At 40.5% G+C, this 19745-nt stretch overlaps 1 protein-coding gene across 1 annotated transcript; it reads left to right on the top strand.

Annotated features, from left to right (window-relative positions):
* Positions 1–1039: 1039 nt before the first annotated feature.
* On the top strand, positions 1040–19282 carry LOC128086481 (cytosolic phospholipase A2 epsilon-like). The gene is made up of 20 exons (XM_052695172.1): positions 1040–1243; positions 3941–4013; positions 5771–5907; positions 6281–6412; positions 8683–8723; positions 9605–9647; positions 10054–10120; positions 10318–10487; positions 10610–10696; positions 11710–11747; positions 12067–12202; positions 13136–13272; positions 14079–14301; positions 14992–15106; positions 15483–15620; positions 16427–16534; positions 17168–17359; positions 17841–18007; positions 18374–18560; positions 18727–19282. The coding sequence occupies exons 1-20, from the start codon at positions 1199–1201 to the stop codon at positions 18933–18935; spliced, it is 2445 nt and encodes an 814-aa protein (XP_052551132.1). The 5' UTR covers positions 1040–1198; the 3' UTR covers positions 18936–19282.
* The last annotated feature ends 463 nt before the right edge of the window (positions 19283–19745 follow it).

The following is a 19745-nucleotide window of genomic DNA, read 5'->3' as shown; positions in this document are numbered from 1 at the left end:
TTATAATGGCTTTTGCAACAACCAGGTTAATCTGAGAGAAATCGTATCTTCCCTCTTTTTTTTTCTATTAGCTTTTGTATCCTATATAGTATAACAGATTATCTGCATTTTGGTTATGTCACTGTTTCTGCATTTTATCAGCCTTGCTATGTGGAAAGTTCTGCACTTAGATAAAAGGGTATCCTTCTCTTACCGTTAGTTATCAGCTTGCCATTGGCCAGAATTGGGCAAAGTGATTCAAACAGTTACTTCCAGCCATTGTACAGGTAGGGATATTTTTTCCTATTTACTTTACAAGATGCTGCACAAGAAAATGGGAGGGGAATAGCTGGGTTTAAGAAATCAGGCAGAGGTGGGGCTCTGAGTCAGTTTATAAAATAGTCACTCACCTGCATGAGACATCTAAGCTATTGGTGTCTCTGGAAGCTGGAAGATGTAAAGTTGTGCTGCCAGAGATAACACAGGACATGTACGTGACTGCGCCCACAATGGAGTCAGGCAATGCTTTGTCTCAGGTAAGAAGGGTGCAGAGCCAAACAGGGTGTCTGGGGCCTCAGCCAGCTGTGCTGCATATTGTGCACTGATGGGACTGCTTTCCTGACCTATCATTGACTTTAAGTGGCTGCACAGGAAGAAGAAATCAGTGCTTCAAGAACTCATTACAGAAATTAAAATGATAGTGAATCAAGGAAAGGAAGGGAAATCAGCTTGGGGAGTAAAAGTTTATTTACAAAGGAGGCATTTTGTACATGTTAGAGTTTTCTTCATTTCAGAAACGTGCCATATGAAACCTTAGAAAGAACTATTAAGTAGCACAGAGATGTGCTTCAAGGTGAAGTACCAATTAATTACAGGGTGTGTTTACTGAAGACAGGTTTGCTGCTATTATAACAGCCAGAGCCAGGAGAAGCTGTCCCTGTGGTATGTCACCAGAGCCTGGAGCAGTTGTCACAGAAAGGGTGGACCTGGCTGGGCTGCTATGGCCCTGCCCAGCCTCACTGAGGCAACACAGCATGGCAGTGGCATCGCTGGGGGCACTGTCAACTGCTGAAGCTCTGAAGGGAACACTGGCTGTGGGCTCTCCTTCATTGCTGTGCAGCTATGAATTCTTAAGGAGGATTGCTGTTAGGAGCCAGCAAGACTTTAGCCCTTTCCATTGCAGGAGCTGACCACCCAAACCAGTCCACTGGATGGAAATATGTGGCTGAATTGTGATGGGGAACAGTGGACTTCTGCTACAAAGGTACTGCAAAAGAGAATTTTAAAGTGGAACTGTAGAAGAGAATATTCTGTCAGGTAGAGCCTGGGTGAGATTGGTTTCAGTGTCTGCTGAGCAGTCTAATTAGGTATCATAACTCTTCCAGCTGCCTCCATGAAACCCCATCCAGCTTATCACTTTAATCACTTTGCTGTGCCGTCTTGCTTCATGTTCAAGTTCTACTGTTGTTTCTGTCCTTGGCAGATGGTAAATGAATCCCGTTTTAATAAGATTAATAGTTATTAAAGAGTGGGTTTAACTAGGCTTTCTGCTGCATATGTCTTACCAAAGCAAATTTGCTGCCAGTGTAGGTAGTAATAACTGTGAAATTGAGCCATTTACTCCCACAAAGAGTATGGCACAATCCTGAACTGGCTTTTCAACACCGGATTTCCTGAATTAACCTTACTTTTGGCCTCTGCAAAAAGAAAGGAATCTCAGCTAAGAGTTTTGCAGGAGAATTCAGGTATGTTAAATGAACTCCTTCCTTTTAGAAACCACAGGACCAGGTGTGCTTTAATGGAATTTTTTTGGAACTTTTTCTCTCTAATTTACTGCCATTTAATAGAATAGAATCATTAAGGTCAGAAATGGCCTCTAAGATCATCTATTTCAACCATCCACCTATCACCAATTTTGCCCACTAAACCATGTCCTAAGTACTACATCTACCCTTTCCTTAAACACCTCCAGGGACGGGGACTCCCCCATTTCCCTGGGCAGTCTGTTCCAATGCATTATCACACTTTTTGAGAAAAAAAATCTTCCTAATATCCAATCTGGACATCCTTTGACACAACTAGAGGTCATTCCCTCTTACCCTATCTCTGTTAGGTACCTAAGAGAAGTGGTTGCCCCCCACCTGGCCATAACCTCCTTTCAGGGAGCTGTAGAGAGTGTTAAGGTTTTCCCTGAGCCTCCTCCAGTTATGAATGGTGCCTTTTTCTCTTTTGAGCTAAGATGCTGAACAGAAAGCATTACGCCTACAGTTCAGGGAGTAAACAATTCTTTCTGTTGTTTCATTGAATGGAAAATGTGAAGATAAGAAAATACTTTCTAAAACGCAACTCTGCAATGCAGTGGCACAACAGGTTCTGGGCCATGAACCCACCCTCTTAATCTTTTTTAAGCAAAGCACATACTCCTTTCACGATTTGCTCCTCCATGGTGCCTAAGCCAAGATTCCCTCGTTATGGTGGGACACATCCACATACCTGAGCGTTTTGTTCAATCCCACAGTGCTGCTTTTGGATCACTACACAGGCCGTGAGGGTCACTCCATAGGATTCTGTTCCTGAACTTGAGTTGAGCCCTTCCAGAAAATGTCTTCTGCAAAGCCAAAGCCAGCCCCTGACAGCACTGGCACTTCCTCAGTCCCTTCCTCATTCCTGACCATGGTTCCTTGCTGGGCATCCTTTGCAGCCTGTCTCCCTGAGGGGCTCCACACTCCCTGCATCGCAGTCATAACCCACACACAACAGCTGGCAGGCAGCTTCACAAAAAGAGCTCTATATGGTAAAAACAAGGTCAGCAGTTCTAATAAAGCTGCAGACAGAAAGCTTTGAACTAAAGTAAAAAATGACTAAGCAGAAAAATACAGACAGCACAGGGTTTATTCTTAAATATCTGCTTTCAGTTTCCATCGCCTCTATTCTGTCCTTGCTCAAATCTTTGAGTGTTAAGGGCTGGCACAATGCCTTCACCCTTATGTAATCACTGTACATCTTGACTGTACAGTGCCTTTCTGGCTGTGCCTTCCTTATTTCTATGCCTTTAGAATTAGGTTTTAGGCACAAATGCAAGTGGATTGTCTTATCCAGAGCTGCTCTCTGGATTCTGATCTATGGTTTGATCCTATCAGTGTGCACACTCAGTCACCATCTATGCAGCTGAACAGTACTAGTGCTCTTGGCTTTTTACAGGACCTGGTGCTTTGCTGTTACATGAAGGGTTCTTTTATCTGGTTCTCCACTAGCCTACTTGCTAAATGTCCCCAGTATGGATATCATATTTGTTAGCCTCAGCTGCAGCTGGGCTAAACATTCTGAGAGATACCAGGTGGACATTTGGCACTGAGAGATATGGGCAGTGAATATGATGCAATGAACTAGAGGATCGTAGTGGTCTTTTTCCAACCTTAATTATTCTATATTCCATTTAGTCTATAAACACTGATGCAGCACTGGAAATACTGCATGTTTAAAAGAACAAGAATGGGGAAAAATCATATTCCGTAGCCCAGTAGTCTGAACTTGAGTCATAGCTGGATGGGAGCCAATCCCCACAATAGTAATTTTATCACTTGCAAAAAGCCTAATGCAGCTTTTCATTTTCTACCTTAGAAGTATCTCCTCTCCCAAATTGAATTGGAATCTTACCACTATACAAAGCTGAATTTTGACAAGAAAGCACAGCAATTCACCAGGATTACAAAAATCTGCAAATGATCTATAAGAGTAGTGAAACCTTTTGGCCTAGTTCATGGCTTAGATACTAGCAGAAGAAGCATGATAGAAGCAGAAGAAGCATTGACATTGGTCATTTCTTAATCACATAAGAAAATTCAAATAAGCTGTATACAGTTTGAGTATGTCTCTCTCTAGATTTTTACCTCCTAAATATGCTATTTACATTCAGCCTTCATTCCAAAATTTTACGTGTGGCTTTATTTTTTCCTTGCAGATAGAATCATCTCCGTGTTACTTACTGACTGTAAGAGTCATAAGAGCAAGAAATATCCACCAGGCAGATGTTTGTAAGTATCTGTAGTGCTCTGTACGGACCCTTTACCCCTCACGGGCTACTAGCCAATCCTCTAAGGAAAAGAATTTTCTAGGTTTATTCTGTGGCTGGAGAAAGTCCCTTGCCAGCATGTTTGTTCCAGAAATGAACAATGTGCTTCTCTTTACTTTCATCCTATTCTGTGAAGAGATGATTCTCTCTAGTGGGATGGCAGAGATGGGTTGGTGGTTGGACCAGATGATCTTAGTTGTCATTTCCAACTTTTATGATTCTGTGATTCTGCAAGGTCAGAGGTGCAGCTATTATACATATGTTCTACATTCATAAAAGGGATGGACAAAACAGCTACTGCAGTATGTTGCAAGCAGGAAATGCAGAAACATCTCCTGTGTTTTCCTCTGAAGTAGATTCATGCAACAAAAGACAAAAACTGATTGGAAGAATGGGACAAACACAGGAAGTGGAGTAGCCTTGTCTCAAAGGGTAATAAATCCAAAGTACTACAGCCTGCCTACCAGCTTTCACAGATTAAACCAGGTGAAGTGTCCTTCACTTCTGATGGTCTGCAGCTGTGTCTTTAGCAGGGTCTGTTGTGATAGCATGAGCGGTAATGGTTTTCAAATGAAAAGAGAGGAGACATTCAAGGTCGGGCTGAGGGGGCTCTTAGTACTCTGAACTGGCTGTAGGTGTCCCTGTTATTGCAGGGGGGTAAGCCAATATGGCCTTTAATTGTCCCTACCCAATCAAATGACTCTATGAAATATAATAGAAGATTATGGCTCTATTTATGTAGTCAAGAAGCGGGGTTTTTTTCTCTGTTTTGTTGAGGGGGGGAAGGGGGGGAATAGTGTGATAATAGTGCCAGAATACTGTGATAATTTTATTCTGAATTACTATTTGGAGGAGCAACTAGGAAAATTACTCTCTGCTACGTATTATTCTGATTTTGCTTTTGTTTCTATTCATTTTTCAAAGTGTCCATCGGTCGTGTTGGTTAATATATTTGAACATGTTTCTCACCTACCAAACGATTCCCTTTCGTTAACGTGATGTCTTATTACAATTTTGACCTTGTAACAAATTACAACAAATCTGGTACTTGACTCAAGTTGTCTACATCATCAATATCACATCTAATTTTATTCCAAACCAGCTGACAAAGTCACTACGGTATTGCTAAGTAGCAGCTTCTATATGTTAATGAACCCACAAGGCAATTTAGTTTTTTCAAAGCAAGTACTGGTGTTTAAAGTCACTGTTCTGCATTTCTGCAGTGCTAAAACTCCCTTAACAGAAACCTCTCTATCTGTTTTCTGGATCCTTACTCCACAGCATGGCTTGCTGGTTCCACTACTTTTTTGTAAGAGCTGAAACTGGCTTCCAGATCTCCCAGATCTGAAGAGGGTACCATAAACAAACTTTTAGTCTGTGTGACAGTATGGAGTGCCACAAACTTTTTTTTTTTTTTTTTTTATTCTGAGCTAAACCGATGACACAGGAGGAGAAAACCCCCTGTGACTTAATTTAAAATCTCCTGTTATTTAATGCATTTATTAAATATCTAATTTCATTTATTCAGAGAAGACTCATGTCCCTCTCCAGGTCTTTTTTTCTCCATTCCTATCATCTAAATTGTAATGTTTCTGTTGGATATGTATGAATATGTACCATAGTCTCTCTCTTTGAAAGTAGACCCTCATGTTGTGCACGTCATTCTTTCTCCTAGAGCAAATTTTCACTTTAGATGTCTTTGTGTTTCTTAATGTACAGTAAGCCAGACTGATTGCTACGTGAGCCTGTGGTTGCCAACTGCTTCAGCTGACAAATTTCAGACTAAAACCATCCAGAATTGTAAAGACCCAGTCTGGAATGAAACCTTCTACTTCAGAATCCAGAGTCAGGTCAAGGTACTTAGCTGGGATTACTCTGTTTACTGTGATCTACGGATCACAGCCTGGTTTCATCTTTTTGCAAAGCGGACGTATGTAATTGTCCTGAGAGGCAAAGAGATTATACAGAAAGACATGAAAATAACATGTACCCTCAATATAATTGTCTATGCCATGAAAGACAAGAATATCACTCAGCCACGTGCACCTTTGAGATGTCTCATTTCTCATCATGCCTCCTTATAGGTAGATGTGTACACTGAGTTCATTTCTGCTCCATTTCCTTCCCTTCCTGCTCTCTTTACTTTCTCTCACTCATCACAGAAGTGGAATAAATATAGATCTACTGCTTTAACTGATACTTGTAACATTATTTTACTTTCCTTTTCAGAATGTGCTGGAGCTGGGGCTCTATGATAAGGATGTTGTCACTCAAGATGATCACCTCTTTACAGTGTACTTTGATATAGCCAAACTTTCCCTGGGAGAACAAGTCTTCATGCATTTCAAGTGCGATTCACAGGTGAGGTCTCAAATAAGGTATAGAATTTTTTCACGGGAAGATTTTATGTCTGCTTTTCTGCCTAAAATGTTGTTTGAAATGGTTTGTTTTTTGTTTTTTTTTATCCTTCTTATGTATGGATTGCCCAACCACATAAGAGGGAGAAGTTTTCCCACCCTAACTTGAGAAAGCCTCCTCACTCCTGCATCTGTAGGCACACTGAAGTTGGGTGCTGGTGTATTTGACCACAAACTGTAGATGCCTCTGCAAAACTGTCACTTTGTTGAGCCTGCCCCCATCAAGGATCCTACAGGAGTCTGTCCTCACCAATAAAAATCACATGGTGCTTTTGTCATCACTTGCTACTTAACCTAGTAATTAAGAAGTAATGGCTCTGTGATCAGAGCCAAATGTCAAACCAGTCTAGTTGCTAATTACAGACTGTGGCATGACTTGTTTGAATAAGGTGTCCAATTCACGTCATTCAACTTCACAACAAGAAATGTTCCTGTTTAGAGTGTTCCGGGAGTCTCTGAATGTTGCATTTGAAAAGTTCCAATCTACTGAAAGCACAAGATGTACTGCATAGCTGCAGGGAAGGATTGTCTGACCTGAAGGCTGATTGTTGGGACCTTTATCCTGTGCTAAGCAGCACTGCTAACACAGCTACCACCAGCACCACTGTGCTGAGAATTTTCATTGCACATCTCTGTGGAGAATCTTGACATGCTTTTAACATTTCTCAGGGAGGCCAGTGTAACAACAGCATAGGGCATGAGGACTGACATAAAGCCCTGCTACCTTTCTTAGGTGTGCTGGCACCTTGCATGTGAAAGGATGTCCCGTGCTGTGAAGAAAATCCCATATCCTGAGCAGAAAGTATGAGAAAGATAGATGTGTTATGTGGCTGTATGGGATCGTTGGTCCCATGTTCTGCCACCAAGCTGAACCACATGCGAGGCTGTCACATCAGCCTGTTGCACCTGTATGTGCAACCTTGCATATCAACACTTTGAATCCAGCCAGCCCACATGTTATCCATGGGAGTGGTACTGTCTGATACCATGAAGGCTAATTATGTGTTTAAGGATTCTCTGCTGCTGGTTGGTCATCTTCCAGCTGCAATTGGCCTCTCTGGAGCCTGTTTAGCTCTCTTTGGCAAGAGGGTAAAATGCCCCCACCTTGGCAAGCCCAGTAGCTTCACTGAGCTTCACACTCATCAGGCAGGCTCCTTTCTCCAGGGACAAGTGTCACACTCTAGCAACTAAATATCAGGATTGAGCAACAGGAGGCTAACTGATGAAAAGGTCTCCATGCTCGTTCAGGTAGAACATCCCCTTTCCACCTCACTTCTCTCTTAGTCTCTTGTGCATCTGTCATGAACCATCCAGTTGACCTTAGCTACATACATCCAAACTGCAGTTCATTGACAATAAATGCCTTATCTAAACCTTTCTTTGTGAAATACCAGATGAGTAAAGTGTGAACTTCCACTAGCCCTTAAAAGAAATAGAAATTTTCTGCTAGCTATAGTCTAGCTCATGACTGTCTAGGATCCCAGGTTCTGTATCCAAACCTTTCATTTATACACTTTGCAGCTACAGTGGTTAGAATTCATGATCTTCAGGCCTTCAGAACATCTTTTTTTTATCCTATATTAGTAACTTTTTAGTGTCTTCAATGCAATAAGTACTCCTGTACCCTTTGAGGAAAAAAGTCGACTACAATACTTGTTTCTCTGTTATTATCTCTTCTGTCCCCACTTGTGTTTTCCTCTGTCTGATACTTTCTTCCATCAAGGAATTATGCTCTGTTCCACCGCCCACAGAGGAAGTCTTAATGCTAGAATTACCTCTGCCCCAGTGCCCTCAACATGCTGCCAGACAAAGTGATTGTCCTCTTCTTCCACTGATTGGTATACCACCATTTTCCCTCTTTGCACCAGGAGGGTTTGGCTGCTCCTGTCAGCAGCCCCTTGTTCTCTTTGCTGGCAGACTCAGTATGAGGCAACATCTCTAAAAGAATCTGCTGCACTGTGGATATCCCAGAAGAAAGGCAAGCTCACCACTTTCTTTGTCAAAAAAATGCTCTGGCGGGCATCCAGAATCATCCTATCCATAAAAGAACTTTATACCCAGGGCAGTTAGGCAAAAGGTGGCAGGTGCATGTATTTTAAGTGTGCTGCCAGTCACGCACAATGTGTGTGCATATGTTATAAGAATGAGAGCTTGCATTATGAAAACCACCAGTAGGCTAGTGTCAGATATTTTCTTCCTTTCTTTATTTTTCAGAGAAAAGAGGAGCTAGAGGTGGGATTTGCACTGGACAATATGTGAGTAAACATGAAATGCAATAGAACCCCACCCAGGGAGGTGGTGGCATCACTGTCACTGGAGGTGTCCAAGAAACACACAGATGTGGCACTGAGTGACATGGGTTAATGAGCATGGTGGGGATCGGCTGATGGTTTGAACTAAGTGCTTTTAGTGGTCTCTTCCAACTTAAATGATTCTATGATTCTATAACCTATAGCAAAAGGAAATGGCAATTCAGAGACATGAAATAATCTCGCATAATTGTCCAGTGTGCATCATTCTTTGGTGATGCCGATGACTAATACAGTTTCCCATGGAATCTACGGTATGAGCTGATGAACTGGTAATATGAACTATGCCAGGATGACCTTCCATGAACTTCAGGCAGCCAGGGAAAATACTCTAAATTTTTTTCTTTTTCTACTGTAATGAAAATTATTTGAGGACAGAATACTAGAACTGCTGTTCTGTTCAGCATTTTTTTTTTGTCTTTGAGAATTGCAGGAGAACTCACTCTTCAAAGCATAACAGAACATGGAATAATCACTAGATCCTTGAACTAGAGTCCATTTTTTGTCCTTGGACAAACTACAATTCTTCAAAAACAGTTTAACTATCTGCAGTTTCAGCTTGGGGCTTAGTATGAAGTCACTGCACAGTTTGGCCCTGCGGAACCTTTTTTTTTGCTGAGCCCCAGGATGGGACCAGCGGGTTTGATGGTAACTCTGCCTTGACAGTGCAATGAGGAAACACGTGCTATGAGTCTCCTGGATTTTTTTCTTTCAGATTCAATATATAGCTAATAATAAGGAGGAAAATTAGGAGAGGAATGTGGTTCATGAGTTATACTGTAATTATAATGAGTTATTTAAAATGTATTTTTCTTCCTGTTTCCTAGTTCAGGCCCTCCTGAAACCATCGTTACTAATGGAGTACTAGTGGTGAGCATTATGTTTTATCACCTTTCTTGTCCTTTTGCCCTCCTTGTTTCACCTGACTCACAATGATCAGGCCAACATATGCTTCAGCTTTGCAAAGTTAGCACTTAAGTGCTGTCATTTTCTATCATCATCATTTGCCTCACAGTACATGTCCTTACCTTCTCCCTTCTGAAAGCTCTGGCCTTCCATGCCACCCTGCCAGCCTTGCCCTGGCTATGTCTGGCTTCTCAGAGACTCCTGTTCCAGTCAGCATCTGACATCAAGGTTGTGGTTTAGAGAGAATGATTTCATTGGGTCACAGCGCACCTATGTAGCATCTTTTTGACAACAGTAGGAGCTTAGAGTGTACAGAATCTCAAACTGGGAAATTCCCTGTCTGTGTGTGTTTTATTGCTGTCTCTTACAGTCTCGCAAGATCTGCTGCTTGGAAGTTCAGGTGGTTGAGAAGAAGAAGGAAAGGAAATCTTTATCAAGTGAGGTTACTTCTCTGTCACCTCTTTTTTAAATCACAACTTATTAATTTTATGAAGGCAATTGAAAAAAAATTGAAAAAAAAACTGAAAAAAAAAAGGCAACAAATGAAACCATGAAAACAGCCTTGTGGTACACTTTGTAAGAACTTTTATTTCCAATTTTGATAACAAAACTGCTGTGTCTGTTTCTCTCTTAGAAAAACAATTCTCCTTTAAAGTGCAAGGCTCATATGAGGGCACCCAAGACATTACACTGGAATCTGATCTCATCTTTGGTTCCCCCCATCCTGCCAAATTCCACTATGCCAGATACAAGCAGCCAGTGCTGGATCTTATGTTACCAGGGAAGAAACCACCTAATTCCTATGTATGTTATTATTGGACTTCATAAAGCATGATAGTGGCATGTAAAGTAACATGCGCCATAAAGAGCAATATTAATTTGCATCTGTGGAAAGGGACTAACGTTCCTTTATATTGAATTTTCAGCACTCCTATTTGTGTGGCACAAATTCAGGCACTCAAAACATGGAGCTTCATTCCCTTCCAAGTGGAAAAAATATGGTCTTAGCAGAGGTGAGTGCCTGTTCCTTTGTGTGATAGATTGAGAAACCTGTGTACGGACATTTGCAACTTCAGTGAATTGTACAGCACATTAGAGCTCCCTATGACAGAAGTTGTATCCAACTCATCCCTGTCCTTGTCAATGCATCTGCTTGCCACTGACAAGACTGGTCCTACTGTGGGACAGCCTGGTTTCTCTGTGTGGCACTGGGAGTCCCAACCTCATTGCATTGGTCTGGATTAATGGGAATGGGGCCAGTAAGGTCTGCAGAGCAGAGACTTCCAGTTTCTGCTGGAGGAGACTGGGAACTCCTGATGCATTTGGTCATTTTTAAATGCTCTGATGATTACCAGGGTAGTTTCTGATGAAGAAATTATACAAACAAAATGCTACAATCAAATACTGGTGGTTCTTCAGGTAATAAGATTAACTTCTATCTTCTAATGTTTGAATGGAGTGAGAATACAAAGAATGTTGTTATCCCACCTTGACTTCATGCTTTTCTTCTTGTAACACATATGTGAGGCAGATGTACTAACGGGGATAGCACCAATCTCCTGCTGATGCTAAATGTTCCTTGCTAAGAAATTTTAGATCCACACTTAAAGAAAATCCTTATAGAATCAGAGAATGACAGCTTTCATAGGGTATAACAGCAGAAAAAGGAGGAACAAAGGCTGCTGTGCAAAATAGTGCTATGGCTTTAGCCTCACTGTCTGTCCTATTATAGCCCAGAAGAGGTCATGCTGGCCAGGAGGTACAGTGTGTAAATTATAATTGCTTTCCTTGTAAGCAGCTGTTGTCCTCAGATGTTGCATTCATACACAAACATTGGAAATTACAGAACAACTTCTCTGACAATAAACCATTCGGAACAATTCATGTACACAGCTGAATTATTCAGAGCTCCCAATTTGTATCTGCATTGCTAGTATAGCACAAGATGAAAGTCTTCCCGATGCTGCAGGGAAGAGGGCTAAATCAGCTTATCATGCTTAATGCTGTTTGCATTCTTGCTTTCCAGGATAAAGGATTTGATTTACACGCAAAGGCAGAAGACTGGTAAGAGACTATAGAGAGCGGATTTCTCAGAAATTGCAGGAATGTCTTTCATTAGATGTTTTTCTTTAGAATTATTATTATTTTAATAACTGTTATTTATGTTATAACATAAATATAATTTGTGTTATTATTTTAATAACTGTTTAAAAAGTTCCTCTTTCCGTCAATTTCAGGCAGCTTTGAGTACCTGTTTGGCAGTGTAAGAAAGAATTTTCCTGTAAACGCAATATTCTGTGGGTTTAGTAAGTTTATTTGTACTGAAAATTGTTGCTTACGTACTGAATATAATGCAATTTTTTATTTCTGATCTCTGCTCCAGCCCAGACCACCTTGATGTGCGTTTAGGGTTTGACCTCTGTGTTCAAGAGCAAGACTTTCTATGCAAAAGGCAGAAATGTGTTGCTGCTGCTCTTAAGAAGGTCCTGCAGCTGGAAAAGGATCTGCTGGATCATGAGGTCTGTAGTGCAAACATTCAAAACATCTGAAAATGAGAAAATGAGCAAAAAATGAGTGCCTACCAGTTGGAACACATAATTTGATACTGAATGTTCACTATTTCTGTGGCTGTGTAGCCATTTGTTTATTCTTTTTCATTCTAAACCTTTCCCACTGCTTTCTCCAAAATTTCAGTTTTGGTTTTTTCCCCCATGAGATGTACCCTGGCTAAGTCCCACAATTTGCATTCTTCTTTCCTGTTAAGTCCTCACTGTCATGGCAATGAAGGTCCAAAATACTGCACCTTATTTCATTCTACTCCGGTTCTCTCCTTCACCTGCCTTGTCACTGTCCCAGTCCAGATGTATTCAGTGTTGTTTTCCTTGACATTGAGATTGGATTTTTAGCTGTCTTAAAATTTCCTATATGATCTGTCCTCTTCCTGTTCTTATTTGCTCCACCTTCTCATATACTTTCACTTACTGTTCATTTCTAATGCTTTCAAATGTCTCTATAGCTTATATTTGTGAAGCCTCTGTTCTTTTTCTCTTTGATACCTTGCCTCCCTTGCATAATCTCTCATTGGCTATCACCCCTTATCTTTCCCACTTACATTTTTTTGCTTTTTTCCCCACCTTTTATCTTACATACACTTCCAGTAGTGTCCTATTTCTCTATTCTCATCCCGTCATTTATGTCACTTGCAGACGTTATCCTGAATTTGACTCTTCTCCTGTTTCAACTTCCAGGCTAAATACACCTTGTACAGAAATAGCTTCCTCCGTAGTCTTTACTTGGTCACTGCCATCCTTGCTGACAATCTTCTTTTTGACATATGAGATTTCTTTTTCCTGCCTTTACTGCTGATGCTTTCTCTCTTATTGTCACGCCACTCTCAGCCTAGCTGCAGGTCACTTCCTGATGCTAGTCCTTTTTGTCCCTGTGTTGCCCAGACCCCCGTGGTGGCAATCATGACTACAGGAGGAGGGATGAGGTCTCTGACCGCGCTGTATGGCAGTCTGCAGGGACTGAAGAAGCTCCATGTCCTGGACTGTGCTACATACCTGACTGGCTTGTCTGGTACAACTTGGTGAGTAGCTTCTCATGGCTTTCCTCCTCATGATACTGTAGCGCTGAGGTAGGCTAGGGCTACCAGCAGTAGTCCACTAACAACAACTTCTCAGCTGTCTTTTTTATCTCTTTCCAATGATAGATTAGAGTCTTTGCATGTGAAAAAATCATGTAATTTGCAACAGCATAAAAATGAGTGTTCTTCTAAAAATAACTCATGGAAAATTGTTCAGGTCATTTTGACTCTTATCTCGAGGGGCACACAACTGAAGAAAATCATAGAATCACAGAATCATATAATTGTTTGAGATAAAAGGGATCTTTAAAGATCATCTATATCAACTCCCCTACAATGGATAGGGACACCCACAGCTAGATCAAGGTGCTCAGAGTCCCTCCAGCCTGAATGTCTCTAAGGGTGGAGGACCCACCACTTCTATGGGCAATCTGTTCCAGTGCCTCACCACTATTATTGTAAAAAAAACTTCTTCCTTATAGCCAATCTAAATCTCCCCTCTTTTAATTTGAAAACTATTTCCCCTTGTCTTATCACAACAGACCCTGATAGAGTCTGTCTCCTTTGTTAAACACTCTCTTTAGATACTGAAAGTCCACTCCCGGGTCTCCCTGGAGCCTACAGGCTGAACAGAGCAAGTTCTCTCAGCCTGTCCTCGCAGGGGAGATGTTCCATCCTTTGGATCATTTTCAGAGCCTTAAGAGTGGAAGTTTTACTTAGTTTAAAATAAAGAACTGAAAATAGAAGTATGAAATGTATTCAACCTCTTTATTTTTATTTTTCCTCTTCAATGTATTTCCTCTTCCTAGGACCATGTCAAACTTGTATAGAGATGCTGACTGGTCACAAAAGGATCTCGATAAGCAAATAAGCGAGGCTCGAAAACATATGACAAAATGCAAAATAAATTCCCTTTCCTTGGAGTATTTGAAGTTTTACAAAAAACAACTGCACCAACGGAAAACAGAGGGCCGCAAAACATCTTTTATAGATGTCTGGGGGCTTGTCCTGGAATCTTTGTTGCATGATGGGGTACAGTATGTCATAAAGCAGAATGGCTTACAATTTTCTGAAAATTAATATCTTTAAATTTTACTTTCTTGTTTGTTCTGTGAAAAAAAAAAAACTTGTTATGAGACTGTGTATATACAAGCAGTCATTTTCTAAAAGTTTAGTGATAGTTTTTTAGATATCTTTCTGGGGTGGAAAACATAATCCTTGCTTCTGAGATTTTGAATATTTTCTGATAGAATTGCAAAATCAGTATTTTGGAGAAATACAGTATTTTATGTTGAGATTTGTTGGCATGTTCTTCAAATATTTTGTTTCAAAACAGTAAAGTTAGAGAGAGCATCTTCATGTCAATGAGATTTATTAACAGATAGACTTGCAGACCTTTGACATATCTGTGAGGAGTTTTTCATAAACTTGCAATGTAACGCATCAAGATTATTTTAACCATTGTTATTGCTTTCTGCTCTTGAAAATTTCCTTTAATTTTCATCCTAATGGTCATTAAATATTCTGGCATCTCAGGTCTTGATGATATTTGAGTAAAACAACTGTCACAGGAATTTTGAAAAATATAGAGGATCTCAAAATTTAAGGTCAGCACGTGCTTTACTTTAGAGGCAGGAATTTTACTGCACTATAAGTTTAGGTCCAGAGAAAATATTACTCTGTTTTTTTTGTCTCAATGTAACTGTATTTCTGGGATCACAGAAAGACAACCATAAACTCTCTGATCAGCAACGGGCCATTGATCGTGGTCAGAACCCACTGCCTATCTATACTGCAATCAATGTCAAGAACAACTATAGCACTCTGGATTTCAAAGGTAATCATGAAATTTCTGAGAGTCATTTGTCTTTATATTTGAATTGGTCCATAAGGGAACAGTCTCTTTAGGTAGTCTAAAAAAAGCCTTCTCTGCTAAGGACCAGAAACTCAGCTGATGTATACTGGCATAATGTCCTTGTAGCAGAAGTCTGACCTTCTACAAAGCAGACTCAAAAATATTCATGTCTTCCCATGTTTGCTGGTTTTCATCTGTGTCATGCTCATAATTCCTTGCTATTTGTCTGAAATATTAGACAAAACTGTAGAAGTTATTCTAATTTGTACCTTCTTTCATTCAATGGTAGCAGTATTTTTATTCACAGCTAAGGAACTGTAGTAAAATATTGTTTTCTTCCTTGCATTCCTTGTCACAGAATGGGTGGAATTTACCCCTTATGAAGTAGGATTGCAGAAATACGGGGTTTTTGTTCGCTCTGAAGATTTTGGCAGCGAGTTCTTCATGGGTCGGTTAATGAAGAAGCTTCCTGAATCTCGAATCTGCTTCTTAGAAGGTAATCTATTATCTTGAAAACATCTGAACTTTCCTCTAGTTTTGAGTTGCATGAACGAAGCACTATCAAAGAACACGTGCATGACAAGCTGGGGAGAATAAATATCTTATCTCTGAATTAATGCTTAGTGTAGTAGATTCAGTTTATCAACAATAGAATCCAGGCCTCTGGGAACTGATGGTTCTGACAACACGGGTCCAAAAAATGTGACCTTCAGAGCAGCTCCAAACATGCTGCCTCTTGCCATTTCACTGGTAGTTGGCAATTTCTGTGCTTCCCACAGACACACAGGTTCTTCTCTGCACTGGGTGTGTTTGAGCATGTCAGGTCCTATCCACTCCACACAGTTTCCCTTGGCTGTGCATTCACTGACTTGAACACAGCCCTCTCTTTCAAAAAATAATAATAGTAATAATAATAATCTCATTTTTAAAACAAATTTTAAAAGATATATTGCAGGTAATCCATTACTAGTATAATTCCTCATCTAATACCTCATCTTGCAAGTTTTCATTCTGTCTTTTTATATAAGCTTTGTGATACTTTTTTTTAAACTTAGCTCTTTAAATCACATAAAAATCTTACCATTACTTGGAAAAAAAAAAGTCTATAAAACTGGATAGCAAAATAAGGCTTACAAATCAGCAAATTAAAATGGAAAATTAAAAATCCAAATTAAAATGAGACAGCTTCCGCTTAAAGCAAACTAAAGAAAAGCATTAACCTTGTGAATTTTGTCTCATGATAACAGTTCTGAGATTCATGACGTGTGAATGCTTGAGTTAGAGAGCTCTTTTCTTTCACAGGCATGTGGAGTAGTTTATTTTCATTGAATGTGTTATACATCTGGAATTTGTCTCATTCATCTGAGGATTTTTGGCACAGGTGGACCCAGGACAAAATGGATGATATAGGTTAGTTACACTTCTTCCTTGCCCTGTGTTCTTACTATTAAAGTCTGGTAAATAGTCACACACATCTATGTGAAATACACACCTTATGTTTGGCATTTTGATGAGTTTAAAGGCTATGTAATTTTTTTCAAGAAGGAATCACTTTTAAAGTCTCATATTGTAAAGTATAACTGATAATGAAAAAATCTCCTGTCTAGTAACCTATGTGCAAATTGAGGGCTGTAAAGTGTTCAAGATCAATAAGATTGTTTTGTAGACAATTAATAAAGCAGGAAGATGTTGACTACCTCAAACAGGAGCTATGGTAATATAAACAAGTACATCAGTTACCATTTTGAGAGCCTGCTTTCAGTCTGTTTCAATGAGGATGTCTATGCCTGGAGCAGGTATTTATTGCTGCTTGCTGCTGGATTTTGTTTCCTACCCACATATGAACAGTGTAAGGAAATAGCATTTGACTGGTAAAAGTAGCATTCTGTTTTCTTTTTTACTTTGCAACTTGTGCTCATCAATTCTTTTCATCCCAGGCTTTTAAAGTCAGTAAAACACTGATTTTATCACTATTTATTTTTGATGTTTTGAGGGATTACCTTGTTGTAGGCAGATAAAACTTAACAGTCTTTCACTGTGCAGAGGAAGAGCCTCTCCTACCGCTGAAACCCCATGATCTGAGGACTCGCCTGCTCACCCCTGCCAGCCCCCTCAGCAGTGCCATCCGTGATGCCCTCACTGACCGCTTCTCTGTTGCTCAGGAGCACAACTTCCTGAAGGGCCTGCAGGTGCACAACGACTACCTGGAGAACAGGCACTTCTGCAGGTGGAAAGGTAGTAGAGAAAAGCAGGGAAGGATCTGTGTGCTTAGGAAGGGAACTGACTAACAAGAGAAAAGGAAAACACAGATTCAATATGAAACACATTCTCCATGGTTAGAGTCCATGTTTGGGTAGAATCACTATTAGGTCAGCCAGCTGTGGGACACGGGGGTATAACGTGGTGCAGAATTGAGCTCCACACCAACAAATTGCCAGCAGAACACACCTCCCTATGGCTGGGACATCAGGTCCTGCTGGTGGTCCTCATGTTCTCATGTGATAGGTACAAGAAACGTCCATCATGAATCTTGCCAGTGCAGGCCCCAAACTAGCTCTAGCTGGAGTCGGGAAGACAGAAGTGAAGAGATATGGTGAATTCCCCTTCCCAGAAGACAGTCATCAGTCAGGGCTCTGCAGCTGTTATCTGAGTGTGGAAAACAGACTAACCGTTTTTGCACTGTTGCATTTACAACATGAAATATCTTTGTTTTTAGATACTGTGTTAGACACGTTTCCCAACCAGCTGACACAATCAGAAGAATACTTGTCTCTGGTAGATACGGGATTTTTCATCAATACGAGCATCATGCCGCTTTTAAAACCAGAGAGAAAGGTGGATGTCATTCTGCATTTAAATTACAGTGCTGGATCTCAGATACTGGTGAGAGAAATTGAAGTGATTTCTGCATCTTCTTCAATTACTGCATTCCTGGATGTTTTTAATACCTTGGTGCTTTTGACACTGCTTCTACTAGAAGTCCTAACCACTATTGCTTTTAGCTTATTGCTGTAACGTGATACTCATTTTATAAGTTGTATATATTCTTATTTGCTTTTCTTGTAAAATATGACTGCTTTGTAATAAGAATTCATGGTAAACAAATGCCTTCTCTTCACCATTAGTGTGCTTTTCAGTTGGGGTTTTATAACTCTCACAACCAGCTTGGAAAATGTCCCTTTGGACTCCAAGAAACCCTGATTGTATCTTCTTATTTAAAATTTAGTAACACTTTGTTCATTGATCCAGGCTCTGGACCAGACCTGCAAGTACTGTTCAGAACAGGGCATTCTATTTCCCAAAGTAGACTTGAATGAGGAAGACAGGAAAAACCTGAAAGAATGTTACCTTTTTGAAGATGCTGAGACTCCAGGAGCACCAATATTGTTATTTTTTCCACTAATTAATGATACCTTCCAAAATTACAAAGCACCAGGTATGTAATCAAGCATGTTAAAAAATAATAACCCACCCCCACACAGCAATTTACATTATGAACTCTCTCTACGGAGAGTCCTTTCTGTGCTCAGTTAAGAGCTTTCTTGCCTGTGACCAAAGAAATTCCCACCTCTCAGCAGTGATTTGCTCCTCCCTCCTTGTAGGTCAGAAGCGATCCGAGTCAGAGATGGAGGATGGCAAAGTTGACCTCTATGGCCGCTGTTCCCCTTATTCAACATACTCGGTCACATATACTGAGAAGGCATATGACCGTCTCGTTCAGCTGGGTGAATACAACATCCTGAATAATGAAGAGCTCATTATGCAGGCCTTGCACACAGCAGTGGAAAGGAAAAGACAGAAAAAGAATTAGTGTCAGATGAAGATGCTTTTGTGTCCATTTGTCATCCCTTGTGACCTGCTGAGAGACTAACATTCCCTTAAAATCAGCCATCAGGCTTCAAAGGATTCCTGCTCAAACCTGCTAAATGGCATTCTCAGATGAACAAAGAGATTAAAGAGAAACTTTATTTTCCAAAGAATTTCACTGCAACAATTCATTGCAATTGAATTCTGACATTGGAGAACAGTTTGTTGTATGGAGCGGATTATGGAGAGGCAGGAGGAATAATGTGCTAAGATGATCATAAACATGGTGCTAGTAGCCTTCAAGACTTTAACATGTTAAGCATTTCAAGACAGACCATATTAAAGGCATATTTTATTAACATAACTTGTGCTTTGTGTTTGTGAGGTGGTGGTGAGGGCAGAAGCAGCCTTTGGGCCAGGTCTGTGGCACATTGTAGGCAACTGTTTAGGGAAAGAGAGATGTGCATCATGCAGCATTTCAGGTGCACAAATCACATTCAGGGGCTTTGGGCAGGGACAGAGGCAGAAGAGGCACAGGTCATCAATATCTGACATGAAAGCAAAACAATGATGATGAAGGTCTCCACTGCCCATCTGCCATACTTCTTTGTATACTTCCTCTCTGGCTCCTGCCAGCTGTGAAAAGGACAGGAGGAGTGTAAACCTGCAGAGATCCCAGGCAGTTCTTGGAAAGCTTGCCATAGCAGGCACATCCTTCCATGTGGCAAGCTGCTGCAGGAGTTATGCCTTCCAGGCTGTAATTCTTCTTGGACTGCCTCTGTACCATGCTCAGCACTGATGTGCACATACAGAA

The sequence above is a fragment of the Tympanuchus pallidicinctus genome, unplaced genomic scaffold (genome assembly GCF_026119805.1).
Source record: "Tympanuchus pallidicinctus isolate F22 unplaced genomic scaffold, pur_lepc_1.0 scaffold3, whole genome shotgun sequence".
NCBI lineage: Eukaryota > Metazoa > Chordata > Aves > Galliformes > Phasianidae > Tympanuchus > Tympanuchus pallidicinctus.
Note: the sequence above shows the minus strand (reverse complement) of the source record. Positions and strands in the feature narration are given on the sequence as shown.

What these genes read in the sequence shown, in the direction of transcription:
- LOC128086481 (XM_052695172.1), top strand. Translation starts at nt 1,199, where the DNA reads ATGTGGCTGAATTGTGATGGGGAACAGTGGACTTCTGCTACAAAG. An exon ending in AGAAACCACCTAATTCCTAT is followed by an intron (nt 10,488 to 10,609) that starts GTATGTTATTAT and finishes TTGAATTTTCAG; the next exon opens with CACTCCTATTTGTGTGGCAC. An exon ending in GCACTTCTGCAGGTGGAAAG is followed by an intron (nt 17,360 to 17,840) that starts GTAGTAGAGAAA and finishes CTTTGTTTTTAG; the next exon opens with ATACTGTGTTAGACACGTTT.